Here is an 18282-nt window from a genome sequence, read left to right as displayed (position 1 = left end):
TCGCCTCCTTGCAGTCAATGGCTCCCTCGGGAGCTTTCCTAAAGGATCCCAGACTGCTGTGCGGCTCAGCTATCTCACTGACCTGCCGTGCCACCGGCTACTTCAACCTGGAGCCTACACACTCTCGCTATACAGCCATATCCTGGCCATAAATCACTGGGTGGTGTGAACTCCTCTGGAATGCTCGTTGAGTTGCCAAATGATTGTTAAGTCCAAGCAAGGTCCAAACCTTATCAGTGTCCAACACATCTCTGCATTATCAGAGATAAACTTGTGATAAAAGTCATCTCTTTAGGCTCTTAGATGGATTTTTATAGTCTGCGTTTCCAGTAATACAACCCAGAAACTCTGCTGAAGTTACGATTAATAGCCTGTACCTGCATTACAGCTACAGCAGCTTCAGGTGTGCAACTGCAATCCATCACATCTTGGACATTCTTGTATTTCAATCATCAACAAGAAATAAAAGCAGCCTATAGGCAGTTCTTCCTCTTAGCAGGGGTTGGAACGGAAAGGGTGAAAAAATATTATTACAGTCAGTTCAACCGAGGAGCACTTGCTTGTTGCAATTAAGTCGAAAGTTTTGATTTGCCAATTTCTGCGTGCCAACAGGAGTTCTCACCCGTGTCCACACCTGACTTTACACAAACAGGCCAAATCTACAGCATCTCAGAGAGATGGAGAGAGCACGGCCGAGGTTCAGTCCCACGTTGTGATGCAGTCTGAATCAGCAAGGATATTTTGACATGCAAATTTGGCCTCAAGCAGCTCTCCGTTGACCCTTTCAGGGACTTGGTTGGGCTCCTGAAACACCTCCCTTAATTTGACATGACCTGATTTGGAGGATTTCAGTGTTATTGCTCCACTTGGACATGTGGACTCACATGCGAGGCGTGAGGTTGAGGGAGGTCTGTTATGAGAGCTGATGCGAGACAACACAGTGGACAGTGCCTGGAGCAAAAGAAGAGGCGGAGGTGGAGAGAGGGCTGGAAAGAGAGGGACTATTAGACTAAATAACATGAGTGACAGGAAAAGTGAAAGGGGAAAAAAAGGAGAAGGGATTCGGGGAATGTGGATCCAACCTGTGTTAGTCGGAGTCGCTCGGACGTGTCAGCTCGACTTCCACTGTCTTTTTCTGGCCCCCCCACACCATCCTCACTATTGTTGTGTTGGAAGTCCCTCAGTTTTGACAGCTGTGCTCGGAGTGCTGTGACGGCAGTCTGCAGGGAAGGGTGTGTGTGTCTGGCAGTGTGCTGTCTGATAGTTTGTAGTGGATGTGCACAGTTTTGTGTGTACAGTCTTGGTATGCAAATATTGGTGTGTGTGTGTGTGTGTGTGTGTGTGTGTGTGTGTGTGTGACTCCAGGGGCTCAGCCTTCAGGGTAAATACATGTGTGTAAAGCTAATAAAAAATAATAATTGTGATTTATGCTGCACCCTGTGGCTCTTTAATGCAGCTCATTGTGCTTTAAAAGTCGCGGTTGTGGTTCAGGAGTGTGGGTCGTATCCTATCCAGAAAGCTGGCGGTTCCATCCTGCCCAAGTGTCCTTGGGCAAGATACTGAACCCTGAAATGCCCCCTGATGGTCGTGCCGGCAGTGCATCAGTGATTTGTGATAGCGAAAGTGGTGCACATAGATGCACTGTATGAATGTGTGTGTGGATGTGTGAATGTGTGAATGGCAAAACTGTACTGTGAAGGGCTCAAGGCTGGAGGAGTGCTTAATAAATAGTAGACCATTTACCATAGCAGCCGTTTGACATGTAATGTAACATAGAACGTAACCTTACTAACTTACGTGATGATCTGAAACTTCAAACTCCTCTTGTTAGTTTGAGTGTCTGAAATCATTTCTATGTGCACATTCGGGGTCCTCTCTGCATGTACACATGCTCGTCTCACAACTGCTAACTTTTCAATGTGATGCCTTGAAAAAAAAACTTGTGCAAGGATCCCATTTACTTAATGATGTTGCAGCTGGTATACATTTTGTCCCGACCAGTGTAGCGGAGGGAGGCGAGCTTGGGAATAAAGCAGGAATGTGTAGTGGGTGCTAGGCAGCTGGTGGCTGAGCCCCGCTGGGTCGCAGGGAGCAAGGCCAGGCCAGCCACATGAGCCTCAGCTGATTCACACAACCAATGCCATGCACACACACACACACACACAGGGGCCAACCTGCTCGCCTGCACGGATCTGCTGTACGATCCGAGGGCCAACACAGGATGTGTGTGTGTGGAAGAGATGCTGGGCAATCACAAACAGAGCCGAGTGAAATGATAGAAGAGCTTGATAGATGCTTCGTCCACCCTGAGAGTTGCACACTCTTCCGCAAAATTAGCAATAAGCGTGAGGGTCAGCGGAGTTCTCTCTATTCTTTCCCGAAAGCAACTGTTGACCACATGCTAATGGAGCTGGCTCTCAGCACAAGTCTAACAAGACAACTGCACCATCGCAGTCTGAGCTGAGTGGTTCCCAGCTAAGCGAGCAGTTATCATAACTTACTGTAACTGACACCAATTACCTGCACATTTAACCAGCTGTCTGATGGTAATGACACTGCAGGCACGCAGGTATCAGACTTATCAGTCTACCCACAGCTGTGTCCCACCGTAACTTAAGTACATGGCCGAGGGCCGCAGAGAATTTATGGCGGGTACTTTTTTCCTTCTGTTTGCTCTCCAAACAAGAAACCTTATCAGCTGATACGGGGAATACGGGAATATTTCAGAAGGATTCCCTCGCACTTCCCCATCACTTCTTGTCAAATCCAAGTGTTAAATAGGAACCATACTCTGGATTCAGGTGAGTACAAATTCAGATACTGCTCTTCTTAATGAGACTCGTAGCCTCAAAGAAATCCTCTGCTGACCTGCAGTGGCCCTTTGAGGTGAGGCAGAGTAAAGTCCATGTTTTAGGGCCCCTGATGTGCATGGCAGGTTTTGTTTGGGTCCATCCCTCCTTCCTCTGGGACAGATGGTGACTTGCTCTCCAATGCTTGATTGAGGAAACATTTTTTTCAGTATTTCTTGTTTTCTACCCACTCTAACCTTGTCTTAGAAGCTTGTAAAAGTGCAGGACTTCCTACGGTCATTTAAAGACATGCCACGGATTGTCATCAACTGAGTCACCTAAACACTCCCTGACATACTAGACTAATAACATGTGTCTGTTTTATGGTTAGAGTTCAATTAACAATGAATGAAATTGGGTGTATGCTCCTGAGGAGGAGGACATTGCTGGAGGAAATAAGGGTCTAGTTTTTTTATGGATTGTTCACAGGACAGAAAAGATTCAAATAAAATAACGTATTTCCAATTTTACTAATTTCATATAGAGAATTTGCTAAATGAGGCCGAAGCAGGTGACCTACTCTACCTGGGCTGTCTACTGACCTACTGTATCTGCACATACACAGTGTAGATTATCTTCCGTCATCTGTTCTTTGACGCCCTCCGCTGGCTACAAGTGGTACCACAACATTATACATAGATCTGATTCTTTATTATTAAACAAAATCAAAATAAACATACAGTTTTGAAGACACTGCAAGAAGCTATGAAGAATCTATTATGAGCATGAATGGTAGCTGGATATGTAAGTAACAAATACAAACTGCTGGGCATTTAACCTGGAGATTGATTTTGCCTATAAACGTACAAAGGCTATTGTGTTCATTTACTTTGCCTGTTTCTCATTGAGGAATGTTAACAGTTATAACTGATGAACAAGTTATAACTCTCAAAGCAATATTAAGACCAAACATGTACATGAGTGTAATTAAAAATGGAGAAACATTAAACTATAGAATTAAAGAGACTTGGAGACACCTCGACATGTTTTCACACAATGTATTGGGTTATTAATAGTTGCCATGGTACCCACATCCTCTCTCCCCACTCCTTTGTCAGAGCTTACTGTGATTTAGGGCAGTATATAAACCCTACTGGGCCGGCCCTCTGTCCTTCTCTGGCTGCTGTTATTGTTCCCGGAGCACAGGCCACAGTGTTTGGCTGCTCCAGCTGAGGAGAGAGCACCTACTGGGCTTTTCCCATGACGATGAGAACCGCTCCGCTCGGCCCAGTCAGCAGGCAGTGGATGAGGCCCTGAGCTGCTCCCACCTCCACTGGCTCCCCTTCCCCGAGGCCTCCCGACTCCCCCTCCTCCTCCTTCAAAGTTCCCTAAAGTCCTGATCTGGCCCGTAAATTAGTACTCGGAAAAAAGTAGGTTCTGCAAGATGAAACTCGGTTTCTGTGTGTATCAGCACACGACTCAGGGGAGACAAGAGAGAAGAAGCAGGCAGTAAATCCATTGGAGTCCACTGATAGCGCCTGTTTGCACAGCCACTGCCGCTTCCTTTGATCAAATGGCTGGGGGAGCGGGGGGTCGTGTGGCGCTGCCGAAGGTCAGCTATATATTACACTCCTAAAAGTGATTACTGAAATTCTTAAGTGAAACCATTCTGCTGCCAGGGTGTGCTCTAATCCCCTGCAGCGTTGTCTGGGCCGGGGCTGGGGCCTCTCTGTGGATCTGCGCGCCCCAGCACTCCTTTTCCCCTTCCCCACTTGTGTTTTCTATCATCGTAGCAGGCCTATAAGAGCCCCTACATGGAAACATGGCCTATCCAGTTGCAATATCAACTGCGAGGGCTCGGAGGAGGAGAGAGAGAGGGAGAGGGAGAGGGGTAGAGGAAAGGTAGTGTCAGGAAACAGAAATATGCACACACTTCAAAGGCTCGGGCAGCAAATTAAGGGTTAGGGATTGGACACGACAGTAAGTGGCCTTTACATCAGAAACAGGGTAAACAATGTCTGGATTGTGTTTCGCTTCTTTCCTCTGTGTTGTTGCATAGAGACCCCCCTGCTCTCCATCTGCACGCTGGCTGTGCTGTAGGTAGAGCACTAACACAGCAAGTTTTCTTTTTTTTTTACATTGAGCAAATCATTTCAATTGAGCCATGATGAAATGTTTTGTATCTGAGCCTCCGATGTGTGTAAATGACTGGAAAGTCTGACACAAATTTGATGAATGGATGGATTGAGCGTGTCATAAAGCCTCCGTTCGAATTCCACATTTACGACTGGTAGCTAGTCCTTGCCACAACGTTTCACTGCATCAAATTAATTACAGCAACTTATAAAACAACTGTGTTGCTTTTAAGCATGATACAAACAAGCATCAGGAGAGAAAGCCGTGTGTGTGTGTGTGTGTGTGTGTGTGTGTGTGGCATGCTTTCTATACTGCAGCAGCATCACAGTTGAGACCGAGCCAGCAAACATGATCTAAACAAGAATTATGTGAAGTCATGCTCTATGAAACTTTATACACATTTGCTGATCATTACCTAAGATTACTTTGTGTTAACTTTGGCTCTCGGATTGAAAAAGGGATGATGTATTTCCTCTTATTTATTATTTGCACTGGGCTACTGCGAGAAAAAGAAAAAAACAAGTGTGAGTGGTATGCCTACGACCGGTGCGCCCATGCCAGGAATAACAGAATGAAACTTGCTCCTCGGCCTCATTAGTGTGTAGAAAACAGGTCCCGGGAGACACAACAGAGCGTAAATACATTTAAAACTCTTTACGCTGCAGCATGCTACGTGCCAACTTCTTCCCTTTTCTGCTTTTTTCTTCTCTCCTCCCTTCTCGAAATGAGAATGTAAACGGCATCGAGCGCTGCAAGTGTGTTGGCTTCAAAAGAGTCGCAACCCCATGTTGCACGTCTCATAAATTCTGGTGAGGGAATTCAAAGAGAAATTTATCGAGCATGGCATTCACACATGTTGACAGTAAAGAGGGCCAACTGCACACCGGGTCTTGGGAATTTGTAGGGAGCACATGGCCCCCATTTTTTGCTTTGAAACCCCCTCTTTGACCCTTGTCTGCTTACGCAATACCTTTGCCCTTTCCATCATCAGAAAAGATAGGTAAAGATATATGGAACCTAAAAGCCTATAGCTGTGTCCTATAAATAAGAAATGTCAGATACACAGTTTTAAACACACAGATGTTTATCTATGCATGTCCTATGACTCGAGATCAGTATATCATGGACACTTCTGAAGCACTGGAAGCAGGTGCACTGTGATCCCAAATAAGGCAATGTGCTATAACATCATCATTACTCAACATTTGTTTATTATACGAACATGTCCCTGCCATGTGTTTCCACCCTGTGCCGCCTTTTCTTCACTTGTTTGTACAGTAAGGGAGGCGTTTATGGTCTTTGGATGTTGCCAATTTCACTGGAGAGAGGCCTGCGGAGCGCCGATGGGACTCAGAATACAGGACCACACTTTTGGCTCCTTTCGCATATTGACACAGCTGCTATCACGCCGCAATGATCTGATTCCAGGGGTGGTGGAACTATCTGCGCACACTTACACACAAGCATGGACATGAAGCACATGAAGACGCACAACACGCTTGTCTTTTCCTTTTCAGCTTAATATTGACTTTTGGTGGAATTATGGTGCTTTGACATTTTGTTGTTGCCGGTCTTGGTGGTTCACTCAGGGGCCGACTCACAGGACGCTGCGGCGAGTGCTTCCTCGCTATCTGCTGCTGCTGTGAGCAACAAAGCAAAGGTCATTTAGGTTCATTTCAGTTTCCCCCTGCCACCCCCAAGATGTACAAGCTTGAACAACCATGAACAAAAAGAGCAAGACAATTGGATTTTTTAGAATAACCTTTTACTTTTATTTGCACAACCCTTAATTTTACCCCATATGTCACCAGTATGGGAGATAGAAAGCCGAGCAAAACTCTGAGTGACCATTGTCAAACCCTCAAAATATGACACAGAACTGCATGTACACACATTTCAAAGAAATTTACTGGACTATTTTACAGGGTTTTCTTAGATTTTTTTCTAAATTAAATGTAAATTTCATAAAATAACGTAAGTTGCTTTTATTAAACATATTAGTTATACAAATTAAGAGGAGTACTATGTAAAAAAAAACATACACATCCTGTTGATGCATACCAAAACTGTACAAATTTCTAGGGAGAAAGGAGCAAAATAAAGATTTTAAGATGTTTGTATATGTACCACCAGATATATATACCATTGAGATGGTTCTGATTTAGTTGACAAACTTACGATCATGTATTTAGTTATTCATGGATGCTGTGGGATCATGAATCCGGATCCTCCAGTCACATTAACACTGAGTCCTGACTGTGAGCGTCACGTCTCCTGTTGTACTGAGCACAAAATGTTAAAGAGTCATTTTTCATTATGTTTAAATGCAGCCTTAATCAACTCTGGAGCGAATCAGACAAACACTATGTAATTGCATGAACTGATCAGATCCTATTAACTTGTGATGAGTGTTTATTAGTTAAAGTGAGTTCAGGTCAGCAGGAGAGTGGAGGGAGGACACAGGAAACTCCAGCACGATACAAACTGACCTTCTGATCATTGCAGCTGTGGACCATAGTGGAAAACAGTTTGTTACCACTTTGCTTCAACAAAGTAACTCACCAGTCGAAGGAGTCTGGGAGCACACACACACATTTTTACTCGCTCCTGGTATTTCACATGATGGCCTATACGATGATGATTTAAAAAGTCTTAACTCTCGCTGGAGTTAGTGCCGCTCATGTTCATCTTTTGTAAACTGATTCGTTCACTTCCGCGTTCACTAAGAATATGAACGCCATTCATAAACACTAGATTTTAGGCAGACCTTGCTAAAACAAATGGAGTCTAACACAGAAGTTCTGAACTAAACAGAAATGTGGAAAAATTGACGATGAATCAACCTGACAACAAACAGCAGAAGAAGGCGTCTGTGATAGGTTTAGTCATCCACATTGACAGCAACATCAAGACCAAGGAACAAGACAGGCTCAAAAAATAGAAAGAGGAGCTAAGGAAGATGTAAGCACCAGAGTTGGTAAACTTTGGTTGGTTGAATTTCAGTGAGGTCAGAAGTGTTGTGTATTGGGTGAAAGTAAAAAGGGTAAATATGTATTAATCCTAGTGACTCTAATACACCAGGGTGGAGATAAATAGCCATTCGGGCTATAGACATTTATTAATTCTGTGGTGGAATACGATAACCATAGAATCACACAGACTCTGCTCTGCTCCATATGAACCACTCCTGAATTATCCACTACACCAGATTATATTAATACAACCATGTGCAGAGTCATCTGGTTACTGTAAAGCTCCTCGGCAAAGCTGCACAGGTCCTGAGTGATGGAGAAAAGCTGAGAACGGAGAGTGAGAAAGTAAATAAAAATCTGTAGGATAATAAATTGCATCATTGGTAATTCTATCCAGTGCTGGTTTGCGGTGAGCTGCAGTGCAGAACCTCCTTTATATGCGGGGGCCCAGAGAGATCTGCTGATAACATGGGGATTGATGTAGGCCATTAAGGGAGCGTGTGTGCAGGGCTGGAGGGGTGCATTACATCTGGCCTCCGCAACAGCACTGTATATCAGCATGTTGTCACCTGGGCTGATGTCACAGCAGGTCCTCCGGCTAAGAAAACACACTCTGTCTTGGGCGGGTGACCAGCACCAACTCACTCACTACCCACTAATGTGCTGCTCGTGCCGAAGGGGGCATGCTGCCTTGGGTTCGTGGCCCCTGCAAATGTAATCCATAACCAGTTGGGCATTGTGTGTGAGTAACTATGTGGTTTAGCATGTGGACGGAATAAGTGAAACAAAGATTCCTTAAGGATCAAACATCCCCGTAATATAGTCCTGCATTAATTTACCTGAACTGAAGTTGCATGACGTAAAAATGGGGGGAAATTTGAATTTAACTTTATTAGGCTCGTTATGGTCAATGTAGCTTATGTTTTGGGGACTTGTCAAATTACTGACTCTCACTGGAACACTTGCGTGCACTTGTTCATTTCATACACCACACACCAAAGATCTTGAAACCAGACAACAGCCAGTTTTGGTGAATGCAAATTGTCCTCTGGTTGCATCGGGTGCCTCCACCTTGCCCTGTGAACTATCATTCCTGATTACAATTATCAAAAGGAACAAAAACGATGTTTATGAATGTGAAAATAATACTTATCAATTAAATATTTAGCTACTGTAGTACAAGTTTACCTCTGATACATTACTTACCACTACTTCTAACTAACTGATTTGCAAAGATTACTCAAAAACACACACACACACAAATTCTCACCTCTGGTGGGACCATGCATTGTTTGCACCAGCAGTAATCCCTCCCTTGTATCAAACTTGGCAGTCATTGTATGACAAATTGCTAGACTGTCAGTTTCAGCACAGAAAAGAGAGAAATACTTTATTCCTTTATCTTGTGCAAAATCAGTAATCCCTTCTGTGACCGTTCCAAGAGACTTCAGAACTATTTCACTTTAGTTGCACAGCTCCGCAGCAGCAACACAGCCCTTCACATATCCTCTCTCAGAATACAATTTCTTGTCTTAGACATCAGCTGACTCAACACAAAACTTACCTGCAGAACATGGTTGCTGCCAGAATGTATCTTGAGAAAGTTACTTGTTGACAACCTTAACTCCACGGAAGAGGATTTGTTTAGCTGCATGTAGTAATGTTTGAGATTATTCTTTTTCATTATTGCAACCACATTCCTAGAAAATAGGCCCACTGGTATATCTACCACTTTTTAAGGAAAGCAAAACAATCTGTATCTACTTTTCTTCTCACAGCCGCCATGATGCTTGTCATCAATGACACACAACAGCTACATGTGTTTTCTTCCCTCTGACTTTGACCAGACAGCAAACGGCCTGAAGGGACCACCCTGAAGCACATGTCTCTTTTTTAATGTTATTTTATCCAAGGAAAATTAATTGCTGTCATGAGGCATATTTTTGTATATTTGAGTTGCTTTTTTCATTTTTAAGGAATTGTCTTGTAAGAAGGCTGTTCCGTACATCTAATCTAATTTTAACCTTAAAACTCAATAGTGAAAACATTAATTATCTCAAGGCACTTAATATGTTAAAGGTCAATACCTTACACAATTATAAAACATATACAAACATATAAAACATGTCTCCACCATAAACTTTAATAGTTTACATTATGGTGACTTGCTTTCTGTCCCTAAAATGAAGATAAGTAACCATCATAAGCCTATGTGAACACACTGTGGTCCCCATAACATGAGTAATACCAAGACCAAGCACTCAGTCACACACACACCCAAAATGCAGTATAATGTAATAGAATGACACAACACACATGGGGCTATTTCGGGCCCAGTGTGGTATTGCTACTTTAACCTAAGTGAAGGATCAGAGTACATATTGCACTGCTGGAAACAAGATGTTGCTGGACATACTGTAGGTATCATGTTAAACACTTAAATGTTTTAAGGTCAGTAAGTGTTCACTGCATATACTAAATTCAATAAAAATGCCCTTTCAATAAAAATGCCTTTAAATATAAAAAACCACTAACGGGGACGAGAAATCCAGAATCCAGACAAACTAAAATGCTCTTCAAATGCATTATCGCACATCTGCACAGCTGCAACTGTTTCAAATGTTTCTATACAAGACAAGGTCAAATACTTCACCTCATGTCTCTTTTATCACCTCATCTTATCCTGACACCCTTGTTAGGAAATAAATCACTTTGTCCTTTCAAATCCAACAAATCAAAAACTTTATTTCGCACAGAAAAAAGGTAATCTGAATGTGCAGTTACAAACATGTGATAACTGTAGCCAGAGAAAACACACACTCCAAAAGAGCCAAGTGTGTGTTAATACTGTAATGTTGCTGAAAGTTCTAAAAACTTTAGAAAAAATAGAAAAATCTATTAATTAAATGTAGATGCAAGTGGTCTGAATAAAATGGTAAATGGTAAAAATCTGAATTATGTGGCGTGCTGAGCTAAAAAGGCTCTTATTCTATGGAGAAGCTCCTTCTTGACGCTGTCTGGCACCAAGGCTAAAAGAAAAAAAGAAATCAGTGAATAAGACATAAATTCTTTGGCACAAGACACAGAACAAAATGTGGTACTGCAAAGTTTCTGTGTCTAAGCCATAGACTTTTTATAAAGATGGACATCACATCTCCACTTTCTCCTGTTGTGCAGAAATGGAGCTAAAATGTCCAGGATACGTATTCTGCAAACCCTGCGCTTCATTTAGACTCAGCGCAGTAGCGATCGTGGTGTGGAGCTGCAATATCACGTCCCACTAATACAGGCAATCTACCAATCACGAGTCAGTCTCAGCTGTCAATCATAACGTTTCATAGCATAACAGTTTTTAGGAATTTCCAAAACACTAAACCACATTTTCTAAACAAAACGGTCAGCAGTTGGAAACATTTTTAACACTGCTCACCTGGTTAGACACATTTTGCAAAACTCTATAAACACATTCTCATTCACTACACAGACTGTTCTACGGTTTGAAGACGTTCATCTTCCGGTCTTTCGATAACAATCAAAGCCACGTTGGAACAAATGACTGGATTCAGAAAGTGAAACGCTTGAGTGCTTTAATTTGTAAGGGGTTTGGGAGGTGTTGTAAATACGTTTGTGACATAGACAGATAAACACTGGTTCACAGCAGAATAAACAGAGAAAATGATCCTTCACCTGAGTTTTAATATTTATCTGTTGAATTTATGTCACAAAATTATACGGTTGCAATACTTTCTTCAGGCCTTTTCTTAATAAAAGCACTCCAGCATTATTATGAAATATTTGCAGGAGCGGAAGATGCACAACTTTATACTGTAGTACTGGTATTTATTTAAGTACATAGGACTACTTGTATACAAGGAAATAGTCATATTTATGACCATATTCAGCTAAATATTGTGCAATGAACAGGTGCTCTAAATATGAATTGATATTAATGTGAATATTATGCATTGAATAGATTTTTGTAAGATTAGGGTGGGCTTACGTTTGGAACGAAAAAGTGATCTTGGGCTAGAAAAGGTTGGTGACCACTGGTCTACATGATGCTTTGCTCTGACATGAGCAGTAACAGCATCTTGTATTATGTTGTCATTTGGGAAGTCGGCTCAAAAAATACTTGAATGGTTTATCAATAACCTGCATTTTCTTTATGGTTGCCTTCCACCATACTGTCCCTTCCTAAACCTCTCTCAGCATGAAAGTGGAGAGTGTATGACTGAAACCCTGGTACACAGGAAAGTCTCCTCCAGTTAGTGCAGCATCTTGAATCTATTCAACTGGATTCTGCTCAGCAAAGGATTCACCTGTTTCTTAGCAAGGGAGAGGATTGCCTGTGATGAAGTTCTGTGGTCTACCCGGCTTAGAGACATGATGCTGATTTTGATTTAGCTGCAGGTTTTCTTGTTTACATAGCATTATTTGATATGATTTAGCTTCACTTTTTGGGGAGCCGTTGTAGCTTTTAATCTTTACACTAATACAAGCTGCGGTTACCTCTTCCTTTAGGAGTGATCTCTACCATCAGGTCCTCCACAGTGACATGCTCCAAGCCCTTCTCTTTGATAACTTCTGCAAAATAAATGTAGAAGAGAATTTAACTGTTTAAAATTCCCTATGAAAACACTGGGAAAGCACAAGAGAAAAAAAACAGAAAGCAAAAAAAGCTGTGTGTTAAAATGTGAATATATAGATGAATAAGTCCTTTTAGATAAGTTTAGAGTCCTGTGAAAACTCAGAAAGAACATAAACCTTGTGTTTGAACAACAGTACTGAAGGTTTACCTTTGCAGTGAGCCTTCATCTGGTCCTTCCACCCACACTCAGTGAGCTTAGCTCTCAGTAACTCCTTCAATCTGTCGATAAGATGCAGGGACAAATGAGAACATGGCAGCACAGGCACATCTCTGCCCTCTGCCATATCAACCATCAATAAAAACAAGTGCATCTCTCCGGTATGATTACAATATCTGAACATACACCAGGGCTTTCAGCCGAAGGCTGGAGTTTTTCATCACTGATCAATTTTTCCCAAATTCAATGATTATATTTATTACATTTATAATTAAAAGTGTTTTGTCTGGAGTTTATCATAAGATCCTAATTTCTTACATGATAAGTGAAGGACGGCGGCTCCTGTTAATACATATTTGGCAAAAAACATGACTCTAATGTGTGTTACGGTCATTCAATGAGACTAGTTTTTTTACTAAAATTGTATCTTCACATTATAAACAGTTGACTTTCATTTGAGACTGACTGAGAGAATTGCTGTCACAAATAGCTGTTCAACTTTGTTTCAATTAAAACTAACTTAAGATTTTCATTGATTTTGGCGCCTCTGTGGACACAAGCGGTAGTGTTTCAACTGTAACATGTAAAAGTCACATGTAGCAAGTTCAGGACACACACCAAGAAAACACCACGACCCGCAGCTCTCTTAAGATTGTTTTTACTGTAACAAGTTTTACTGTCATCAGTTTACATCTTCTTCTCAGAGCCTTGCCTCCCTCAGATCAAAATGCAGACTAAGATTCCTGGGCACACTGGGTACCAAAGTGACCAGGGGACAAGGTGGATTAAATATATCCATACCCCCTCCCCCCCTATTGTGGACAAATGGAACATCCCACCTGAGACAACACCAAGTAAGTAAATGTAAAGTGGCTTAAAGTTGGATGTAATATCAAACAACACCATTACACACAGCTGTCTAGGGGATGCACAGCGATTGTAGATGTCATTCTGATGTCATTCTTCTTGTTTGTAAGAGACGTGGAGTTGGGGAGGAACTGACTCTGGAGCGGTGGTCTGTACAGGTTAGCCTTCAGCCTAGCGAGGAACCTTGCTCACTTCCCCACCTTCTGTTTCCTCTCCCTCCGCATGAACACAGGCTTTCCCAGCCTGACTGCTGTAAGTCATTACTCTGACCTGCGACTATCCGTCCCGACCAGAGACATTGAGAATAGTTTATAGAAACAGTTAAGTTTCTCCCCAATTGTCTCATTTACTGTTGTAGGTCAGAAGTAGGGAGCAACATTAAAATAAGAGCGTTAAAACGGGCTTTAAACGACATGGATGATATTATTTTTTAAGTGCTCCACATTTCTCATTCCGATGACAGGCTGAACTTCTGATATCCCCCCTCAGGAATGACATGGAGCCTAAAATTATGACTTTATTTTGCGACTTTATTATTGCAAAAGCACGACTTTATTCTTTGAAATATGATTTGTTTTCTCTTCTAAGATCACAACCTCTTTTCTGGCTAGGCTATGACTTTTTTCTTGTTATATAAATCTCTAGACCTCAGATTTGATTTCCCTTTGAGGGACCCTAATGTCATTAAACACATGTGAAATAACAGGAACTAGTCCAAGTGTTGACTCTATTTAAGACTTGCAGCAGCTCACTTGTTGAACAGCTCTTTGTCATTGTATGTCTCACCTCTCTCGTTCGCCCATTTCCGTCAGCTTCTGGTTCACAGATCTCCTCATCGTCTGTCACCTGCATACACAGGCACACACGCACACACATCATAAATGACGCCACAAATTGACGCCACATTATTACTGGTGATGTGTCCATCAGAGTCGAGGTTTCGAAGCGTGTGTCGAGTAATGCAGGAAGATTTTTGTGAAGCGCGTATCAAAGCTTGTGTTGATGACGTTCACAGTCAGCGAAACGCAATGGAAAGCGTCAATGACCATCACTAATTAAAACCGTTTTTAACTGGTTGAGCAGCAGTGTTCTCCGTGCTAACATGCTAAGCTAGTCTCAGTTTGAACTTACACTTCTCAGCGTTGCCCCGCGCGTCACACACTCACTGCGTCGTACACGAAACACAACTTCACCGGAAGTTGACGTCAAGTGCCGATGACGACAAAGCAACGCATGACGTCACTACACACGACTTATTGACGTTGCAGGCAAAGTTTCTGAATGACCTGACCTCAACGTGTCGTCACCGACAGCAGAGCTGCTCTATGCTGCTGATCTGACTGAGTTCACCATCACAGATTAGGTTCCGGGGGGAAACACTGCTGTGTACAATCGTTCCTAAAGTCGTCTTGCATGCAATACTCTGGTCAGCCACACAGCAGCAGTGTTGATGAATAAATGGAGCCTGATCAGTCAGTCCTGCAGAACTTTGATCTCTATCCTCCTTAATATTTCAAAACCCCAATGTCACATGATTACTTGCTATCCTGCATTTATATTAAGTGCCTTTTTATTCTATAAATAAGTAGGTTTTCACCGAAATGATTAAAAGGTACATAAAAATAATCTTAAGCAACATCACAACTTCATGATTCATTTGATGTAAGGTTAAAATGATTCAAATCTGATGTGTAACAGGAAAAAGGTGTCATAGATTACGAAAATGTTATAATAATGTAGTACACATTTTTATATTGTAAGACAATTTTATAACACTAAAAATATACAAGTTGTGATATTACAAGATATAATATTACAATTTTAAAGAATAAAGCTGTATTTTACAATAATAAAGTCAAAATATTATGAGAGTAAAGCCATAATATTACATCAAAAAATATGTCATATTATGAGAATAAAGTCATAATTTTAGGCTCTGTCTCATTTTAGAGGGGGCATATCATACGTTCAGCCTGTCACTTGAGTTAATATGATATATGTGGTGTAAAAAGAGAGATAAGATGATTCACCTACCCGAAGGCAACAGGACAGCTACAAGTACCTCTGGACCCCCCCATGAGGAGGCCGCAAGGAAATCAGCCACAGCCAAATACCTACACAGAGTAAGGCCAGTCATGAAAAGTCCTAGCCATCAACACATATGCCCTGCCAGTCATCAGATACCCAGCGGATGTAATAACCACTATCCAGGATGAGGCCATGAAAATCTAGGGCTACATCAGGAAGATGGCCCCAAGTGATGAGCTGCTAAGTGAATACCTCAGACAGCAGAAACCAAATGATGATGATGATGATGGGGAGGAGGAGGAGGAGGAGGAGGAGGAGGAGGAGGAGGAGGAGGAGGAGGAGGAGGAGGAGGAGGAGGAGGAGGAGGAGGAGGAGGAGGAGGATCCTGTGGGACTTCAGATTCCTGACTGACAAACGGGTGCTGGTTAACCAACAGGACATGGTGGTGGACGAAGAACAGAAGATGCCTTTAGTGACAAATGTGGCAAAATAAGGAAAAGGGAGTATGATAAGATTATGAAGTACCAAGGGCTGAAAGAACAGCTAGAACAGATGAGGAAGGTGAAATGCAATGTGATCCCTGTGATGGTAGGAGCATTAGGGGCTGTAACCACCAAGCTGGGAGGGGGGCTCCAGCAGATACAGGTAGGATCAGCTAAAATACTGGGCAGAAGCCTCAAACTCCCAAGCTTCTGCTAGAGGACTCAAGCATAATAAAGAAATACCAGTCCATATCCCATGTGTGTGGTGCAAAAACAATTATATACATACATATATATAATTTAATGTCAGCACTTAATATTTATTGAGTGTTTTGTACTGTGTTTATTTTATAGTTCTCACTGCGTTTGGCATCCAGTATTTGGAGTTTGGTGTCGTGGCATCATGGCGCAGGGAGAGAGAGACGAGAGAGACGAGAGCGCCCTGCGTCTGTGTTGTTGTGAAGAGAGCTACATTAAACATTTCTGTAGTCATGAGTTCATCAGGTCGTTGGAGTTTTGTCTATTTATTTCACAAGAATACACACAAATAACATTATTTCTGGCTCAATGTGTGGTTGCTTCAGTTGAAAAAAACGTTTTAGCGGTGAATGTTTTATTCAATAGGTCACAGTGTTTACAGTTGCTTTTACACTGACGTCTTCTTGTGTTGGTTTGAAGTCGGGTTGGATGAAGTGCTGTTATTGTTTCTAAATGCAGTGTGGTACCAGGCCTCACACACAAGTACCACATATACCATTCGTGTGATAGGCTCTCAGTGCGCCTGGCGAACATGCTCAAGTAGAGGACCTCAGAAAGAATAACACGGATGTCAGCCCCTGCCTGTCTGGAGCATCCGCTCACTGTCGTAAACCTGCCGATGACCTTCCAGGGCCCCAGTCTTTCATAAGGGTGTGTGAGTTGACCTACAATATGAATTATGTTTACTTTTACTTATTTTTGCTGTTTGTTTATTGTAAGACATTAGTGGGACGGTACAAAGAAACAATATATCAATGAGAATTACAAGGCAAATACCCAAGGAAGACAAATATAAAAGGATAAAAAGAGGGATAAGGACCATAGGTTGTCTAATGTAATTTGTTGTTAATTTATACAGTATGTGTGTGTGTGTGTGTGTGTGTGTGTGTCTGTGCATTTCACAGTGTCAGTCTCGAAAGAAGTGTCTATTAGGTTGTTCCCTGACTTTGGGAACAGGGCTGTTCCATCCAGTCGACATCGATAGCAGTGTAGCCCTATAGCAGCTTAACTCAGGGAAGGTTCAGGACTCACCTGATCCAGCTCTAGCTACTGGCTTTTTCAAAAAGGAACTTTTTATGTCTAACCTTAAATGAAGAGATGGTGTCTGCCTCCCGAACCCAGAGTGGGAGCAGGTTCCACAGGAGAGAAGCCTGGTAGCTGAAGGCTCTACCTCCCATTCCACTCTTACGCTGTTTTCAGACATGATGTCCAGTGAAAGTTTACACAACTGGATCAGGACACGGAAAACTCTGGAGAGTTGAGCATGCACGAGGCAGGACGAAAAGTATTAAATCCTCTGCAAATATCACATGTTTTTACTTACAGCACATTGACATTATCAACAAAAGCTCTCTTGATGTCTTCATTGGTGTCTCCTACCTGTATGGCATCACTTTTGAGAATTGTTATTTCTTCCAACACTCCAAATCTCCTGCTGTGCTCTCACATCAGCTCATTTTGGATATTCTCCCGACGTTTTACAAGGGGACTGGCTGTAGAAAGTCTGCAGAAATTCCAGAGGCTCTCAGTCGGAGAATTGCATTCACCCACAGAGCCCCTCACGAGAACAGTCTGGAGTTCAGTGCATGTCTGAAGGCAGCTTTACAGAGGCAGTCTGTATATATGGAGCACAGCGATCTGCTGGGGAAATAAAGTCCTTCGATTTTCTCTATATATGATGGGGATTGGCCATTAAGGGCTTTGTGTGTGAGGTGCAGGATTTTTACAGGGAGACAAGGCACATGGTGAAATTCCTACTTCTCCAGATCAAACAGCATCCACAGTCCTTTGTGATACACAGCCGTCCAACATCCTTGTTCTTCGTTCCTGCTCTCCTGACCGTTTGGGGTTAATCATTGTCTTTCATAATTTGCCACACACAATGCCTGATTTCACATTTAGAAACTGTGCTGGATCAACTAAAGCACTTGAAATGGAGGCCTGT

General features: G+C 42.3%; 1 protein-coding gene across 1 annotated transcript; it reads right to left on the bottom strand.

Moving 5' to 3' along the window:
• Positions 1-10622: 10622 nt before the first annotated feature.
• Positions 10623-14917, bottom strand: eny2 (ENY2 transcription and export complex 2 subunit). The gene is made up of 5 exons (XM_061082026.1): positions 14701-14917; positions 14356-14415; positions 12694-12764; positions 12407-12481; positions 10623-10926 (listed from the first exon to the last, which is right to left on the bottom strand). Exons 2-5 carry the CDS (start codon positions 14403-14405, stop codon positions 10853-10855), a joined length of 270 nt encoding a protein of 89 aa, XP_060938009.1. The 5' UTR covers positions 14406-14415; positions 14701-14917; the 3' UTR covers positions 10623-10852.
• Between the last annotated feature and the right edge of the window lie 3365 nt (positions 14918-18282).

The sequence above is a fragment of the Limanda limanda genome, chromosome 11, assembly GCF_963576545.1.
Source record: "Limanda limanda chromosome 11, fLimLim1.1, whole genome shotgun sequence".
Classification (NCBI taxonomy): Eukaryota; Metazoa; Chordata; class Actinopteri; order Pleuronectiformes; family Pleuronectidae; genus Limanda; species Limanda limanda.
This window is presented reverse-complemented; position numbering and strand designations above follow the sequence as displayed.

Bases quoted from the DNA above. Each gene is read 5' to 3' on its own strand.
- eny2 (XM_061082026.1), bottom strand. From the start codon at position 14,405: ATGAGGAGATCTGTGAACCAGAAGCTGACGGAAATGGGCGAACGAGAG. The intron at 12,765-14,355 runs GTGAGACATACA...TCTTATCGACAG, and splicing joins GAAATGGGCGAACGAGAGAG to ATTGAAGGAGTTACTGAGAG. The intron at 10,927-12,406 runs GTAACCGCAGCT...TTTTTCTTTTAG, and splicing joins GATCACTCCTAAAGGAAGAG to CCTTGGTGCCAGACAGCGTC.